Source organism: Trichechus manatus, unplaced genomic scaffold (assembly GCF_000243295.1).
Source record: "Trichechus manatus latirostris isolate Lorelei unplaced genomic scaffold, TriManLat1.0 scaffold00077, whole genome shotgun sequence".
NCBI lineage: Eukaryota > Metazoa > Chordata > Mammalia > Sirenia > Trichechidae > Trichechus > Trichechus manatus.
The window spans coordinates 10,534,188-10,551,247 of record NW_004444013.1 but is presented as its reverse complement, the minus strand read 5'-3'; the positions used below and the strand labels follow the sequence as shown (position 1 = coordinate 10,551,247).

Below are 17,060 nucleotides of genomic sequence, written 5' to 3'. Positions count from 1 at the left end.
TCCTATATGTTGTCTCCAAGAATCTGGGGACAGGGGTCTCCACTGGGAACTGGACGTAGGGGGCACCAACGGATAAGGACGAGGCACTGTTACGTTGAACGTGGCACCATCGCGGTGACTCCAATCGGATAAACCACAACAAGTCCAGGTCTGGCTGGATAAAGGTCATCACCTAGAGGACTGTTGCTGGACATACACGGGGGACTATGCGCGTGGCCTCGTGACTCTGGTGTCCCCTCCTGCCGGTCAGCATCTGGCGCCCGTTTCTGGTCCCCGCGGGCGCGTGAATTCTTTCCAAGAGTTCTCCCGAGTCGGCGTGGTGAGGGGGACGTGGAAGACGTGCTGGAATTGTCGCCATCCCTGAGCCGGCTGGCGCATCTCCTTCCCGCCTTTACAGAACGAGGTGGCCGCGGGGGCGGCTCGCGTCGGCAGCCCTCTGACTTCTCTTCACCTCTGGGCCTCTTCTTCCTCACTTGTGCAGCTGGACTGACAACTCGGCCCCCCCGGGCTGTGGCGAACGCAGAGAGGCCTCACGCGGCGCTGGAAGCCCAGTAGCCTCCAGGGGGGCCGCCAGGGCACCAGTGGCCTCACGGTTCTCCTCAGCCTGTGACGCCTGCGTCCTCAGGCGGGCCCGAGGGGCTCCTGGACAGGGCGGGCCGAGGCTCCCAAGGGCTCCAGGGCCGGCTTTTACCTCAGAGCGCCTTCTGAGGGCCGCGACGCGCCCCAGCTCGCACCTCAGGCGTCGGCCCACGCGCTGACCAGCCAGCGGGGCCAACCGGCAAGGAGTCCCCGCCCCCGCCCCGCCCCCCCTTGACGCGCGCCCGACAGGACCAATCAGAGCTCGCGGCCCCGAGCCCCACGCGCCGGGCTCCCCCTCCGCAGCTTAAGAAAGGGCGCGCGCGGGCTAGGCCGAGAGCGCCGCGCCGAGTGTGGTGTGCTGCTGCCGACGGCTGAGGGTTCCGCCGGCCCGCGCCCCGACGGCCTCCCGTCTGCCCATGCTGAACTGAGTGCCGCGGCACGATGCTGGCGCTGCTGGCTGCCGGCGTGGCGCTCGCCGTGGCCGCCGCGGCCCAGGACGGCCTGGCGCCCGGCAGCCGCTTCGTGTGCACCGCGCTGACCCCGGAGGCGTTGCGTGCCGGCTGCCCGCTGCCCGCGGCGCCCATGCAGGGCGGCGCGCCAAGCCCCGAGGAGGAGCTGCGGGCCGCCGTGCTGCAGCTGCGCGAGACCGTCGTGCAGCAGAAGGAGACGCTAGGCGCCCAGCGCGAGGCCATCCGCGAGCTCACCGGCAAGCTGGCGCGTTGCGAGGGGCTGGCGGGCGGCAAGGCGCCGGGCAAGACGGCCACGGGCAAGGACGCCACCATGGGCGACCTGCCACGCGACCCGGGCCAAGTCGTGGAGCAGCTCAGTCGCTCGCTGCAGACGCTCAAGGACCGCCTGGAGAGCCTCGAGGTAGCGGGCGGGTCCGCGGGGACGGGGGCGCGAGTGGGGGCACCCAGGAGCACCCTAGTCGTGGGGACGGGGTGGGGACAGGGTGCAGGGCGTAGCCCGCCCGGTCCATCTTGTTCGCTGGCTGAGCGGAGTTTAGGGAGGGGTCCTGGCTCTGCAAGGAGCCCTGGTAGCTCTTTGGTTGAGCGCTCGGCTGCTAACCCAAAGGTTGACTGTTCAAACCCACACAGCGGCTCCGCAGAAGAGATCTGACGATCTTCTCTCGTAAAGATTACAATCTAGGAAACTATGGGGCAGTTCTGTGCTCTGTCACATAGAGTTGGTATGAGTCGGAATCGACTCGACAGCCGCACCCAACAGCAACGTAACCCGACTCTGCTCCGGAACTTACCGGCCTCTCCCCCTGCCCCCCCCGCCGAAAGGAAAGGGTTAAGTCCCCGCGCGCCGTGACCGCACGTCGGTCTGGCTGCTCAGTCCCCGAGGTCCGGGTGAGCGGACAAGGACCGTGCCTGGGAGATGCCCGCGAGCCGGCGACCGCGCAGCGCGTTTTCTCATCTTGAGTGTCCGCATCTCCCGAGCCGAGCGCGCTCGCATCCCTGCGATGGGATGCGGTGCTGCAGCGTGAGGTCGGAAGCCGCGGGCATCTAGTGTTTCCTTTTATAAACTGGGTCCAGCTGGATCTGAGCGCGCGGGAGGGGAGCGCAGAGGGGTCACCGGCGACACCGACACGCACCGGCACTGCACGCAGTCCTGGTAAACTGCTGCATGGTTCCCAGCTTAGAAGAAACGTTAACTTCAAAGACGGGTTTTCTGTCCGCGCATTTGCCGATGGGCACTTTTAAGGAGCCCTTCCTGATCACTTTGTGGGAGGAGACCTTATTCTGCTCTTTTGCGGAATATGTCTGCAGTTTTGAACTTTGAGAGAGACGTCTTCGTTTTCATCTTTACATTCCACCCTACTTAAGAAGTAAGTCCATTTCTGTTAGTTTGTTGTTAGGTGCCATCTAGTCGATTTTCGGCTCCTAGTGACCCCATGTGACAGTAAAACTGCCACATAAGGTTTTCTAGGCTGTAATCTTTATGGGAGCAGATCACTAGGTCTTTCTTCTGAACAGCAGCTGATGTGTTTGAACTACCAACCTCTGGTTAGCAGCCGAGTGCTTAACCGCTGCGCCACCAGGGCTCCTTTTTTGTTAACAACAGTGATGAAAATACTTATTAGCACAACTAGGTTTAAATCGCAGGTGGTCATTGTCGCCAGATTATTTGAGGATTTCCGGTGGCGTGATGGCGAAATACAGTATTCCTAGCATCTGTACATCCATTGATTCTTTATGATTAATAACAGCTAACATTTCTTGAACACTGAACATGCATCAGGCATATTATCTAATCTTAATCCTTGCCACAACCGGTAGAAGGCAGTTGTCTATTATCTGCATTTTACAGTTTGAAACACTTAGACATTAAAAAAAAACAAAACACAAAACCCAAACCCATTGCCATGGAGTTCATTCCAACACATAGGACCCTATAGCACAGAGTAGAACTGCCCCGTAGGGTTTCCTAGGCTGTGAGTCTTTACAAAAGCAGACTGCCACGTCTTTCTCCCTCATTGCAGCTGGTGGGTTCAAACCGCTGACCTTTCCGTTAGCAGCCAAATGCTCTAACCACTGTGCCACCAGGGCGCCTTACACTTAGATATTGATAGGGCTAAATAACTTGCCAAGGACACGTGGCTAGGCAGTGGCAGTTTGTCTCCAGAGCCAGAGTAAAAGGAACAGGAAGTGAGGATTTAAACACATTTAAACACTGCTGGAATTCAGAGCAGTAATATTTTCGATGTTATTCCCAGTAACATCTCTGTAAGTGTGATTACTTACCTTCGTGCTGCACTGGAACTTGGAGGCTGTTTTATTTCTAAACGGAAGCTTTTCTGGTTTGAGTACCATTTGATTAAGTGGTGCAGTGGTTAAGTGTTTGGCTACTAACCGAAAGGTCAGTAGTTCAAATCTACCAGCTGCTCTGCAGGAGAAGATGTGGCAGTCTGCTTCCATAAAGGTGACATCCCTGGAAACCCTATGGGGCAGTTCTACTCTGTCCACTAGGGTCGATATAAGTCAGAATTGACTTGACAGCAATGATTTTTTTGTTTTTTTAAAAACCCTAGCTGTGTCTCGGTCTTTGCCCTATGAAGAATTATAGATGCTGGTTAAAATTTTTATTTTTTTAGTAAGAAGAGAGAAACAGCTTTCTGAGAGGGGAAACAAGATTCACAGATTTCAGATACTGCAGCAAAGTAATTCTTGTCTGACTTTGAAATCCTTTCCATACAAAAAAAAAAAAGAGCATCAATGACATGCTCCCCTGCATGCCATTGGCAGATTAAAGGCTCGTTTTGGGGAGTGTCTCCCTGTGTGGTCAGGCCATTGGAGCTACATTTCATGATTTCTTTTCAACTGGCCTGAATCTTTCTCCCTGTGTGTTCCCTCCACCTCCCCGCCAAAGCATCAGCTCCGAGGCAACGTGTCGAATGCCGTGCTCCCCAGTGACTTCCGAGAGGTGCTCCAGAGGCGGCTTGGGGAGCTGGAGCGGCAGCTGCTGCGCAAGGTAGCCGAACTCGAGGACGAGAAGTCCCTGCTTCACAACGAGACCTCTGCTCACCGGCAGAAGACCGAGAGTGCCCTGAACGCCCTGCTGCAGAGGGTGACCGAGCTGGAGCGAGGTGACTGCTTTGCTTGTTTCTGGGTCAGGCTCTGGCCGACATCCCTCCCAGCCCCTGCCCCACTGTGTTGGTGCTTAGCTGCAGTGGAAGGGAAGCTGCTCTCAGAGCAAGCAGAGGGCCCATCTACAGATGCAGCCACTTGGGCAATGGAGGGTGTGGGTGTTCCCCGACTCCTGCCTGGTGTGCTTCCACTGCCTGTGTCCTCAGGATCTGTGCACCAGGGACGACTCCGAAGCTGCTCTTCCATTATTTCTAGAACCTGCCTGTCTTAGATGCAGAAAACCATCTACATCTTTACAATTCAAGCGGCAGTCTCCCTCTCCCTTCTCTGCCTCTCAGATGAAGTGTTGCTTTTAAGCTTGAGGCATCTTGCCTGGTGTACAAGAGGCTTAGCGTTTTTCCCCCACAGTTGGGCCCACACAGAGGAGCTTGTTGACACATTCTCCCAGGGGCTCAGTGGAGACTTCAGGGCATGGCTGGGTCCTCACTGCTTGTAGTCAGACCTGGGATTTCAGTTGTAGACAACAATGACTGTGGCACGACTTGGAGACAGTGTCAGGTCTGTTTGAACAAACAGTAAGGGTGACTGACAGTGGTCCTCTTGGGAATTAGCCCCACACCCCACTGCCATTGTCCATGAAAAAGCAAATAAACAACATAATTCCCGATCTGCCAGGTGGGCATTTCGTTCCCCTCCTTAACTACCCAAGGAACCCTGGTGGTGCAATGGTTGAGTGCTCGGCTGCTGACCAAAAGGTCAGTGGTTTGAACCCACCAGCTGCTCCGCAGGAGAAAGTTGTGGCAGTCTGCTTCCGTAAAGATTACAACCTAGTAAACCCTATGGGGCAGTTCTACTCTGTCCTGTAGGGTTGCTGTCAACAACGGGCTTAACTCGTCCTTGCAGCCAATTCTGTGCATCCTTCCCTTCTCTACTCATACCCTGGTGGGTAAGTTTCTCCTGCAGGAGAGAGGAAGGGGAGGGATCAAGGGTCCATGTTAATTCAAATTAAATGATCAACCCTCCAACTGCTGGGAGGACTGGGTATGATGTTCTAGGTTTGCTGGTAGTGGGTCTGGGATTACAGTTTTCCCAGATGAACACTGACCTGACAAAGGCAGTTTCTAATTACTCAGCTTCATGAATTAATAGGAAAATGTACTTAATGCAGAACGTCCAATTAATCTTTTCATGACATTGGCAGAGGAGGGCCAGCTACAGTAAATCAAGGGGAGGGTGGCACTGTTCTCCTTTACAGACCCCATAATTCACAGGTGGCCTCCATCCCTTTCCTGGCCCTTCCAGAAAAGTCCATCCTTTCTTCCTGACCCTTTTCAGAAAAGGGTGAGTATGGCTTAGACTTGAGTTTTCCAAAAAAATTTCCTCTTGACCTCAGTTCTTGTAGAGTTGACCACAGGAAACTGATTAGGTCTCAAGAGGCTTCCCCAAAGGTAGAGCAGCACAGCTTTGACCTTTCTGCCCTGACAGGAGGAGGGAAGGCAGCAGCTTGTCAAAGGTGAGTGGGGTTCATCTGCCTTTGCCCCAGCCCCAGCCTTCTTGGAGCATGGGGACATTTGAGTATGGAATGGGCACACTACAGTTATTTAGACTCTTGAAAGGGGCAGCTGTAGAATGAAAGAAGGACTCCACAGGGATCCTGGGGGCTGCATCTCTCACTTGGTGGCTGAGTTGCTACAGGACCTGGGTTAGTACAAGTGGGTTAATAGCTGTCTGCTGACTTAAGAGTGTGGGGTGGTGCCAGGCAGTCTGCTCAGCTGTGAGATAGGACTTCTGTTATACCCATTTCACAGATGAGAAAGATGCACAGAAGATCTCAGCCAGAGATGTGGTCAGGCCCTCATTTGAGAGAGCAGGGCCAGGGCCAGGGTAGGGGGTACTGGGCCACTAGCTAGTGAGCAGCCACAGTTGGTTAAACCGGCCCCCTCCCCATCTCTGTTCTCTGCCTCAAGGCCACTTAGGAGTTTTGTGTGGCTTTCTCTAATGTCCTTCATTGTTGCTTTAGCCACCAAGGAGCTGCCACTTTGTGACTGTTTCTCCCATCCCCAGACCCTCTGATCACAGCCAAAAAGGAACAGTCGGGACACAGGCCTGGCCACCCTGATCCTTGGGTCCTCCTGAAGCCCTAGGGCTCATCCAGCACAGCAGGGAAGTTCGTGTCGGGAGTGGAGCTCAGCTCCACAAGGCAAGGCCCCAGGCTGTCCATCCTTGGAGGGCCCCTAGGCCACCCTGGCACAGAGGAGGAGCTCTGTCTGCTGCCCTGTGACCCCACCATGAGAACTCTAGACTCCTTCCGTGTGCTGCACACAGCTCTGGGATAAATCTTTGAGGAAAGTGACTGTTTGTCTTCTGGGCATTTCTGAGGTTATATGTATACAGTTTGTGACAAGCAGAAAGCGACATGCAAACCCCAGCCCCTACGTTTACCATGAGTGGAAAATATACTATATCCCTTAGAAGTGTCCAGCGGAGCCCAGAGGAGATAGACTACAGCCACACGGCCAGTAGGGAGCACTAGGGCGTTCTGACCATTGTCCATCATCCCCTGCCCATTCAGTGCCTGATCCAGGCCAGGTGCTCAGCTATGATTCCATGCTCCGTATCTTCTGTAATCCCTGCAACAGCTTGTGAGGTCAGTATTCATTATAGATGAGGGATTGAGGTTGGACAGGTCACTGATGGCTGCATTCGCGTGGCCAGCAAATTGCAGAGCTGGGATTGAAGCGGTGACCCCGAGCACCAGCCCTGGAGGGCAAAGGACTACCCTGAAGCCCAGTGGTGAGTGTCCCACCCCCGCATGAAGATACCAGGTTTCCCACCAGTACCCGTTGCCTTCAAGTTGATCCCGACTCATGGCGACCCCATGTGTGTCAGGGTAGAACTGTGCCCTATAGGGTTTTCAGTGGCTGATTTTTCAGAAGTAGATCACCAAGCCTTTCTTTCTGGGTACTTTTGGGTGGACTCAAACCTCCAGCCTCCAACCTTTCGGTCAGCATCTGAGCACATTAACTGCTTGTACCACCCAGTGATTTCCTTGTTGCGAATCCTGCTTATCTGAAGGGGCTCCAGTCTCTGGGCCTCTGGCCAGGCGCAGTGTGCTCAGTGTTGAAAGACAGACCGGCACCAAGGAGACCAAATCCTGTCTCTTCTAGCCCCAGACCCCCTACCACACCTTGTCCGGCTCCTGCAGTTCCTGACTTATTGGCCAGGCCTTTTAATTCCTTAATTGGCTCTCACTGAATTTCCCCTGAACCTCCAAGCTATGTTACTTAATGAAAGGGCACCAGCTTTAAGGGTACAGGCCCCCTCCTTTGCCCCTCGGCTCCCCTAGCTCTTATTAAGCCTATCTGTTGTCACCAAGCTAACAAGATTAGTGACACTGAGTTTTTTAAGTTGGCAAGCCAGCCCCCTGCAAGGACAGAAGCCATTTCTCTTTATTAGATGGCAGTGTCTTTGTTAAGGATGTGGTCAATTGCCATTTGTGTATGAAATGCTCACGGCTGCATGTGGTGCAAACAGGTAATGTGCTCAGCTGCTAACCGAAAGGTTGGAGGTTCTAGTCCTCCCAGAGGTGTCTCAGAAGAAAGTCCTGGCTACCTACTTTCAAAAAGTCAGCCATTGAAAACCCTGTGGAGCACAGTTCTAGTCTGACACACATGGAGTTGCCATGAGTTGGGGTCAACTCGACAGCAACTGGTACATGTAGTGGAAGGAGGGGTTCTCGTCCCTGTTCTGTCATTCACTAGCTGTGTAACCTTGGGTAAGTCACCACGCTTCTCTGAGCCTCAGTGCCTCCAATGGGCTACCTGGGAAATCTGGGAGTTGGGGCTTTCTGGTTCTCATCCTCTGTTTTGCTTCAGCCTAACGTGGGGCCAGTCCCAGCCTATGCTGTGGCCAGGCCCCTCAGCTCCCCAAGTGACCGGGTCTTCCCAGCCCCCCGCCTGGCCCTCGCAGCTCCCCAGCCTGAGTCGAGAGGCTCCTCGCCTCGGGGGGTCAGGGTGGGAACTGTGGCACTGAGGGCTTCTCTTATGTACTGTTGACTGTGGCAGAAAAGGAGTTTGGGGGATTGTGGTGGAGAGAGGTTTAACTACTCTGACTGCCTTACTTTATTTACAGAAGGGGCGAGGAAGGGGCCAATTAAGTCCAAACTGAGATAGGCAGCTTGGCTCTGCCGGTGCTGGCTATGGAGAGCCTACCTATCTTTGATGGTGATGGAGACTCTGCTGGTGAAGGAGCCCAAACCTCATTCACTCAGTCAACAAATATTTACTGAGCACCTACTAGGTGCAAATGGTTGATGTACCTGGCTGCTAACTCAAAGACTGTAGGTTCAAGTCTGCCCAGAGGTATCTCGGAAGAAAGGCCTGGCAATCTACTTCTGAAAAATCAGCCACTGAAGACCCTATGGAGCATAGTTCTACTCTGACACACATGGGGTCACCCTGAGTCGGAGTCAACTCAATGGCAAGTGGTTAGGGGCCAGGGAGTCTCCATCACCATCAAAGATAGGTAGGCTCTCCCACTGGTTCCAAAGCACAGGAAACGGTCAGTAAACTGGATTCTTCTCTTGAGGAGGAAAGGACAGATCATGGGCACAGCAGTTCACCTCAGGGATTTAGTCCAAAAAGCCACTTCTGAGTTCAGGTGTAGTTCAAGATACAGGAGTCGACTCCTTCGTCTGGGCGGTGGTGATTCTGCGGTATGAGAAGTGATGCGGATTCACTCAGCTGACAGGTGTTTATTGAGGGCCTGGGTCCCTGTGACACTTTCTGCCTCCAGGACCAAGTCTGGTGTGTCCTAGCCCTGGCCCTTGCTGAAGAAGCTGAGGGGCTAAGATTTTTAGGAAATAACAAAGGTAGCAAGATTTGACCGAGGAAGGGTTTTCTGCCTTAAGGGAACTAGAAAACAAAATCCAGCTCGTCTCAACCCCATTCCCTGAGCATTCTGCCTATCAGGTAGCCAGTTGTCGTCAAGTAGACCTCGGCTCATGGTCACCCCAAGAGTAGAACTGCGTTCTATAGGGTTTTCAATGGCTGATCTTTCAGGAGCAGATCACGAGGGCTTTCTTCCAAGGAGCCTCTGGGTGGATTTGAAACTCCAACTTTTCAGCTAGTAGTTGAGTGCTTAACCATTTGCACCACCCAGGGACTCCAGTTATCAGATATGACTATGGAAATGGGTATTAGAACTAAGCCATAGTTTTTTTCTTCTGAGTTGAAAGAGGCCTCATTCTCTGTCCTAAGAGACTCCTCGAAGGTGCCCAGTGCCTTCCAGCACAAAGCCTTCCTCTCCGCCTTTCCTTTCCCGGGCCACCGCAGGCCTGTTTTGCTCGCTGTTACGTCCGCATGGAGTTTTCTTCCCCAGATCGTTCCAGGCTGCCGCCATTTCATTCTTTGGGTTTTGGCTCAGAGTCCTCTCCCCAGAGAGGCTTTCCCAGATCACTCAGGGAAAGGGGCTTCTCCTACCTTTCCTCCTCACTGGGAGCCCTGGTGATGCAGTGGTTAAGTGCTTGGCTGCTAACCAAAAAGGTCAGCAGTTCGAATCCACCAGCCGCTCCTTGGAACCCCTTATGGGGCAGTTCTACTGTGTCCTATAGGGTCGCTACGAGTCAGAATTGACTCAGCGGCAATGGGTTTTACCCCCTTCCTCCCACCCCTAGTAATCACTAATAGACTTTGGTCTCTTTACATTTTACTGCAGGAGTTTTAGCACTTTGAACAGTGTCTGGCGGGTGGCAGGTGCTCGATAGACAGAGGAACTGACTTTTTGAGTGTTCCAGCTGTGCTCACTGGGGTGGACCTAACATGCCACTGGCCTCTCTTCTCTCCACCCAGGCAACAGTGCGTTTAAGTCGCCGGATGCCTTCAAAGTATCCCTTCCCTTCCGCACAAACTACCTGTATGGCAAGATCAAGAAGACGCTGCCTGAGCTGTATGCCTTCACCATCTGCCTGTGGCTGAGGTCCAGCGCCTCGCCGGGTATCGGCACCCCATTCTCGTACGCAGTGCCCGGGCAGGCCAACGAGATCGTGCTCATTGAGTGGGGCAACAACCCCATTGAGCTGCTCATCAATGACAAGGTGAGGCCTGCTGGGACGTGGCAGTGGAGGGAGAGTCGGGATGTCGCAGGAAATGCGGCCCTGCAGATACCAGCTCGTCTGGGCCTCCTTCATCCAAGAGCAGGGCCGCAGGCGAGCATCTGCAGGGCTGCCCTTCTCGTAGTGGGCATGGCTTTGCACAGAGTTATTCCCGTTCTGGGCAGCCGACTGGGGCAGGGGGCTCACCTTGTGGAGCTCCAGGCTGTGATTCTGGTCCATGCACTGGGGTAGTGGAAGGAACAGAATGGGCTGGGTCCTCTGTGCCAGTCTGAACTGTCACTGGCCCTAAGGCCGGGCACCGATTAGGGGAAGAGGTGCATGTATGTCTCTTCCTCTCTCTGAGCGAATGGTACTTCTCATGAATATACGTTGGTACTCTGAAGGGGGTCAGGTTTATTGAGAGAGAACCTACAAACATAAAATTCACCCTTTTTAGTGTACAGTTCGACCAGTTTTGACAAACACATACAGTTGTGTGACCACCCACAATGAAAATATAGAACCATTTCATTACCCTCAATATTCCTTCATACCCCTTCATAATCAGCCCCCGCCCCAGCCCCTGAACTACCAATCTGTTCCCTCTCCCTAGAGTTTTGCCTTTTCCAGAGTAAATATCCCTTTGTAACAGACTGGCTGCTTTCATCTTCAGGGGTTCTGTGGGACCCTCCAGCAGCACCACTTCAAAACCTTTATCCTAAGGTCAGACTAAGATAACTAAAAAAGTGTTCTCAGATCCTCTGTGCTGGATTTGGGAGTTTGAACTGCTGGACCATCTTCCTGGCTGCCCGTGCCCTGAGGCGATCCTTCCTCCTCCAGCCCTGGCCCTCACTCTGTTTGTCTTCCCCCAGCTGCCCCGTGCAGAGTTTGTTTAAGTTGGAAATGCCGTGGAATCTTCCTGCTGGGCTCCTCCTAGCAGCAACCGCTTACGAGCCAGGGATTAATTGCTCTAAATAAGACCCTTGGACACAGTAGGACTGATGGCCTTGTTTTCCTCTCGATTTAGACATCTTGTAAACATCTAATTCCTGGGAGGAAACCCCAAGTTGCTAGGAGACCAGCAGTAACAACAGGGTGGTTGGTACTGTAAAGTGTTCTCGGAGATGGAGAGGTAGTGGACCTGTGCCGGGTTAGAAACGCATGTCCTCCAGCTCCGTAGGGGATCTGCGTGTGCATGCCCCCTCCTACCCCTCACCCCACACCCACACACACACTCATGTGTGCCTGGAGGCCTTGGTCCGCTGCACGGGGAGGAGGTGGCACATACCCTCTCAGCCTGGACAGCCCCACTGCTCCCTGAGTGCCACAGTGGAGGTTTGGAACTCTGCCTGAGGAAGTTAGATCCTGGTGTGGCCCATTCTCCAAAGGAGTTCCTGGGTGGCACAAATGGTTAAGCACTCGGCTATGAACCGAAAGGTTGGAGGTTCCAATTTATCCAGAGGCATTTCGGAAGAAGGGACTGGCAATCCACTTCCAAAAATCACAGCCATTCAAAACCCTATGGAGCACAGTTCTATTCTGACACACATGGGGTCACCATGAGTCAGAATTAACTTGATGGCAACTGGTTTGGTTTTCAGTTTTTATGGCCCGTTTTTCAAAAATGTTGACCCTGTAGATCCCTGACTTCCCTTCGGGTTCTCCAGCTTGGGGAGGTCAGGGCTAGCGTGGGGTGGGTTGTCCAGCTGCTTGGCCGGCAGCATCATGGGTCTGCAGCCCGCAGGGGACCAAGGGTAGCCAATTGAAAATCGGCACTGCCCTGGGGTTGGGGTGCATACAGAGGCTGCCTCTTTGCTCTGAGTGTCTGTCTCACGCACAGTGTCTCCCATCCAGGGGTCCTTCTGACATAGCTGGGGTTGGGCATGTTATCCAAATGACACAGAGAAGGAGGGGCCCTGTAGTGACGGGTGGAACAGTGGGCCTAGGGCCTCCAGTGCCCCCAGATCCGACTCCTGAGGGTCCTCTTGCTTTCTGCCCTTGGAGGACCCCATGCGGGCTGGGCCCAGCAGGCCCTCATCAGCACATGCCGCCCACAGGTCACCCAGCTACCCCTGTTTGTCAGTGACGGCAAGTGGCACCATGTCTGCATCACCTGGACGACGCGGGATGGCATGTGGGAGGCCTTCCAGGATGGGGAGAAGCTTGGCACTGGTGAAAACCTGGCCCCCTGGCACCCTATCAAGCCTGGGGGCGTGCTGATCCTCGGGCAGGAGCAGGTGGGTGCGGACAGGGCGTGGGATAGGGGCCTGCAGGCCACACCCATCCCCAGACCATGGCTCTCAGCCTGGCCCTGGGCTGTGACAGCCAACTCTGGGATGGCCTGACATTCCCGGCAGGGCCAGGTCGGCATGGCGGGCTACGAGTGCCCTGCAGTCCCCGGGCCTGTTAGTGGCTCTGCTCCAGCTTTCGTCTGGGGAGAGGCATTGGAGGGACGGTATCTCCCTGGTGCCCTGTTTGTCCCCCAGGTGTTGGCCTCTGCTTGGTGCAATGCTGACTCCGGGTGCCAGAGGCTGGTATCTTCCAGAACTCCCTGCTCAGGGTCTCAACCCTGATACCCAGCAAGGGGCACTTAGGGAATGCATGTGGGTGCGCAGCCTTGTGGGAGGACAGGGAGGAAAAAGTGAGCCCTCAGAGGCTGCCCTCCAGACACAAAGCGTCCAGGTGAGAGGAGATGGAAGAGATTGGCTGTCTGGTCTCGGACAGATGAGCACTGGCATTTCAGTCTGTGTTTGAGGCTCTAGGGACCCAGCCTTGATGATGGAAAGTGAGAGAATGAACACTTGGTGCTTGAGGGGCTTTCACGCTGGGTCCACTGTGCTCATTCCCCTGCACAGTTATCCATTACATTCCTTTTGGAGGAGCTGGGAGGCAGGAGACCTGGTTCTGGTCCTAGCTTTGGGACTTTGGGCAAGTGTCTCCCCTTCTAGCCTCAGTTGCCCCTGTGTAAAATGGGGTGATTTGAGGAAAGCTGTCTCCAGGCCCCTGCCAGTTCTGTCATGCCCTGGTGATTCAGAACCTTCTAGAGTACAGGAGGGAGTGCGGGGTAGGGGAGGGGGAGATCAGGGAATGCCCATGCCCCGCATCCACCAAACTGAAGGCCCTTTTCCAGAAGCTCTCTATTTGCCAGGACAACTGGTCGACTGTTTGCCTTGACCCTGTGTTGATGCCGATTTCTCAATCCCATTCCTCAGGACACAGTTGGGGGCAGGTTTGATGCCACTCAGGCATTTGTGGGAGAGCTCAGCCAGTTCAACATATGGGACCGGGTCCTCCGCGCACAGGAAATTATCAACATCGCCAACTGCTCCACCAGCATGCCGGGCAACATCGTCCCCTGGGTGGACAACAATGTCGACGTGTTTGGAGGAGCCACCAAGTGGCCCGTGGAGACCTGCGAGGAGCGGCTCCTTGACTTATAGCCCCGTTTCCTCTCTCCAGGGGACCAGGGCCAGTCGGTCCTGCCAAAAGTTCAGGGGCACTCACTCCCTGGTGAAACTGTGTATAAACCTCTTGCCAGAATGGGCTGCGGCCCCCAAAGACCCTTCCCAGGGAATCTGAGGCCCTGTGACAGCATTTGTCACTGGCTTATTTGTTTCTTAACAAGATTGCGTTGATTTTTTTGGGTAGTGCCAGAGTCCCCTGGGAAGAAGCCCTGAGCCACAAGGGAGTGCACACTCCACTTCCTGTTGTGGGCAGGATGGAAGGCGCAGAGCCCCTCTTCCAAACCCCTGTGATGCTAGTGCAGCCCACCCCCACCCACCCTCCTGGATCTCTGGTGTTCCTGTGCGCCTTCTGTCTGTCCCCTTCCTTCTAAAGGCTGTGCAGCTGTCCTGCTCGAGTGGCCGTGTCCCTTGTGTTTTGCGTGCATTCCTGCTGAGTACACAGCTCAGCACAGCATCTCCTCCCTTCTGCAAAAGGCCCTTCCTGTGTCCTCGACATGTGAGCCTTTCCCGCTGAGAACTCTGGAGCTGGGGAAGAAGGGGGCTGCCCCGACAGTGCCCTGCCTTCTCCAAGGTGGAGGGGCTTTGAGGGGGATCTCAGGATGGAGAAGGGCCGGGACCGCCAGGCCCTCACCTCTGTCCTCTTTCCCTTGGACTGAGGCTTCCACGGAACCATCACTGGGTATGGCTTTGAAAGGCCTCTTTCCCGATTGGGTGCCAAAGTTCAGTTGCAGCTTTTCCAACCATCTGATGTGGCTTGGGGAATTTCTCCTCCCCGTGGAAGGACCAGCCCCTGGAAGGCTCCATTATTGATGTCTCTCCCCACTCTGAGGAGTGTGCTAGTTTTTAATTCATGTTGATTCCTGTGTGATTTTGACCGTCTCCATCAAGTATTTCCCCAGAACTTTTTAAGAGAATGGATGTCGTTTGGTTGCTATCTGCTTAGTGACTCCAGACTGCTTGATTTATTGGACAGAGGTCGTCGTTTATTTTAAAGAAAAAGCAACTGAGTGGGGAAATTTATAAAGCTAAATATTATATATTTTATTTTTCATACATGTTTGAAGTACAAATCTGTGGAACTTGCATTTGTAGGGCCAAGCTGACATTCCCATCATAACGTTGTATGCTACAAGAACTCTTCTGATGATGGAATTTGATTAAAGTGCACTGGAAGCTGCTTCAGTGTTTGTTCTTCCTCCCCTGCCCCCTCCCTGCCTGGGCTGAGAGTGGGGAGGGGTGGGACTTTGCATCCCTGGCAGAATGATGGTTATTCTGGCTGCAGTAGCCACACTCGCTCCGGGGCCTGCGTCTGCAGACCCAGCAGGAGTTGGGGATGCTTGGTGGAGGGTGCGGTCCAGGTGTGCACCCTTCCTTCCTCCATTCCACATGCCCAGTGGACACCCAGCAGGCCCTGCCCAGGGCTCTCTTTGCCCAGGACACCCGGAGCCCACCTGTGTCCTTCCTACTGCAGGACTGAGCTTAGCTGCTAGACCCTCTGTTCCCTTCCAGGGGCAATACCTGTTCAGCACCTGATGTGCAGGTGCTCTTCCCTACATCATCCCATTTAATCCTTATAACAACCACCTAAAAGAGCTAATCCTAACCTTTGGGTGAGTACACAGTCACCAAGGAGCCCTGGTGGTACAAATAGTTACACGCTTGGCTGCTAACCAAAAGGTTGGTGATTTTGAACCCACCCAGCAGCTCCGTGGGAGAAAGACCTGGCAGTCTACTTGCATAAAGGTTATAGCCAAGAAAACCCTATGAGGCAGTTCTACTCTGTCACATGGGGTCGCTAGGAGTCAAAATTGACTCGATGGCACTTAACAACAACATAATTGCTGCTTTTGGACGATATGGCTATTGAAAGGGCAGAGCTGGCCTGTGACTCTGAAGCCACATCCACTGTTTGCTCCTACCAACCCCTACCTTCCAATCTTTGGCTCTGAGGGGTCTAGTGCCCCTACATCCTCCCAGAGACAGCTCTGCACCCACCTGACCTGGCAAGTGTGTCCCTTCATCCCCACAAACAGGTACTGTCTCCCTACTTTGCATTTTTGTATTTTTGTTCTGTATGGGTAGCTGCAGAGTATAACTCAGTTTGTCCCCTTCCCAAGTAGCACTATCATGATTTATATTTTTCTAGGGGAGCAGAGTCCAGGCTTGGGGCCAACTGCCACTGTGTCTGATGTATTTGATACCAAGACCACAATGGAAGCTTTAACCTCTAAAACCAAGATAGATGGGTCACTGGGCTTCCTGGAGTACATTTCCAATGTTATGAATTATGACTTGGCAGGAATTATCATTAGTGTCGGGTAGAACATGAAATTAGGTCAGATTCCCTTCTTGGGGGCCTTTCGAATCCCAAGTACTGAGACCAGGTGGAGAGCAGTTTATTTGAATCCCCTTCATGTTGAAAACACAAGCTGCTCAGATCTCCCCTGTGAAACATGCTAAGGGGTTCCCTTATTTCATATGTGGACACTTATTAAGTGCCTACTGCATGCCAGGTGCTAAGTTTTCCTCACTTGGTTCCCTAGCACTGCCTGTCCGGAAGCATATCCTTTGCATCAGGGCTTTGGAATTCCTGCTAAGGCAGCTAGCTTAGTCCCTGCAACTGGAGGAGCCTTGGACCCAGAACATGGGACCAAAAAGCTCCTTGCTGACCCAATGTGGGATGAGGGAGAACCCACCTTTCCCTATAGCTGCTTGCGGGTCCTCCTGTCGGATGTTTGGCCTTTGTGACATAAAAGCAGAAACAAGAATCATTTTTGTCAATCCAATGAGCTCCGTATGCCTTTACCCTCCCATTTGAAGGCCTCAGTTTCTCTGTTTCTCTACCCAAGACCCTTACTCTTTGCTTGAGACTAGAAAACACCTTGATAGTAAATAGGGTTCTCCAAGAGGAGTGGGTTATAGAGTGTTCTGGATGATGGCATATTCTGGTTGGTCAAGTGTTGCCATGGAAGCTATAGCTGTGGGATCAGTGATTCACATATTGGAAAGTGATAAAATACATCTAAATAAAAGGCAGACCTATTCCACAAGAGATACTAAAGGGAGTCCCTCAGGCTGAATTGAAAGGATATGAGACAGTAACTTGAATCCACATGGAAAAATAAAGAGCACCATAAAAAGTAACTACACAGGTAAATGTAAAAGACTGTGTAAATAAATGTGTTTTTGTTTGTAACTCTTCTTCTCATACCTTACTTAAAAGACAGCTGCATAAAGCAATAACCATAAATCTGTGTTGATGGGCATACAATATATAAAGATGTAATTTGGATGAAATAACACAGAAGATGATGTAGGGCATGGAGCTATAGA

At 53.3% G+C, this 17,060-nt stretch overlaps 1 protein-coding gene across 1 annotated transcript; it reads left to right on the top strand.

The window, feature by feature from the left end:
- Positions 1–1,020: 1,020 nt before the first annotated feature.
- On the top strand, positions 1,021–13,703 carry NPTX2 (neuronal pentraxin 2). The gene is made up of 5 exons (XM_004380812.1): positions 1,021–1,449; positions 3,955–4,171; positions 10,022–10,266; positions 12,321–12,500; positions 13,476–13,703. The coding sequence occupies exons 1-5, from the start codon at positions 1,021–1,023 to the stop codon at positions 13,701–13,703; spliced, it is 1,299 nt and encodes a 432-aa protein (XP_004380869.1).
- The last annotated feature ends 3,357 nt before the right edge of the window (positions 13,704–17,060 follow it).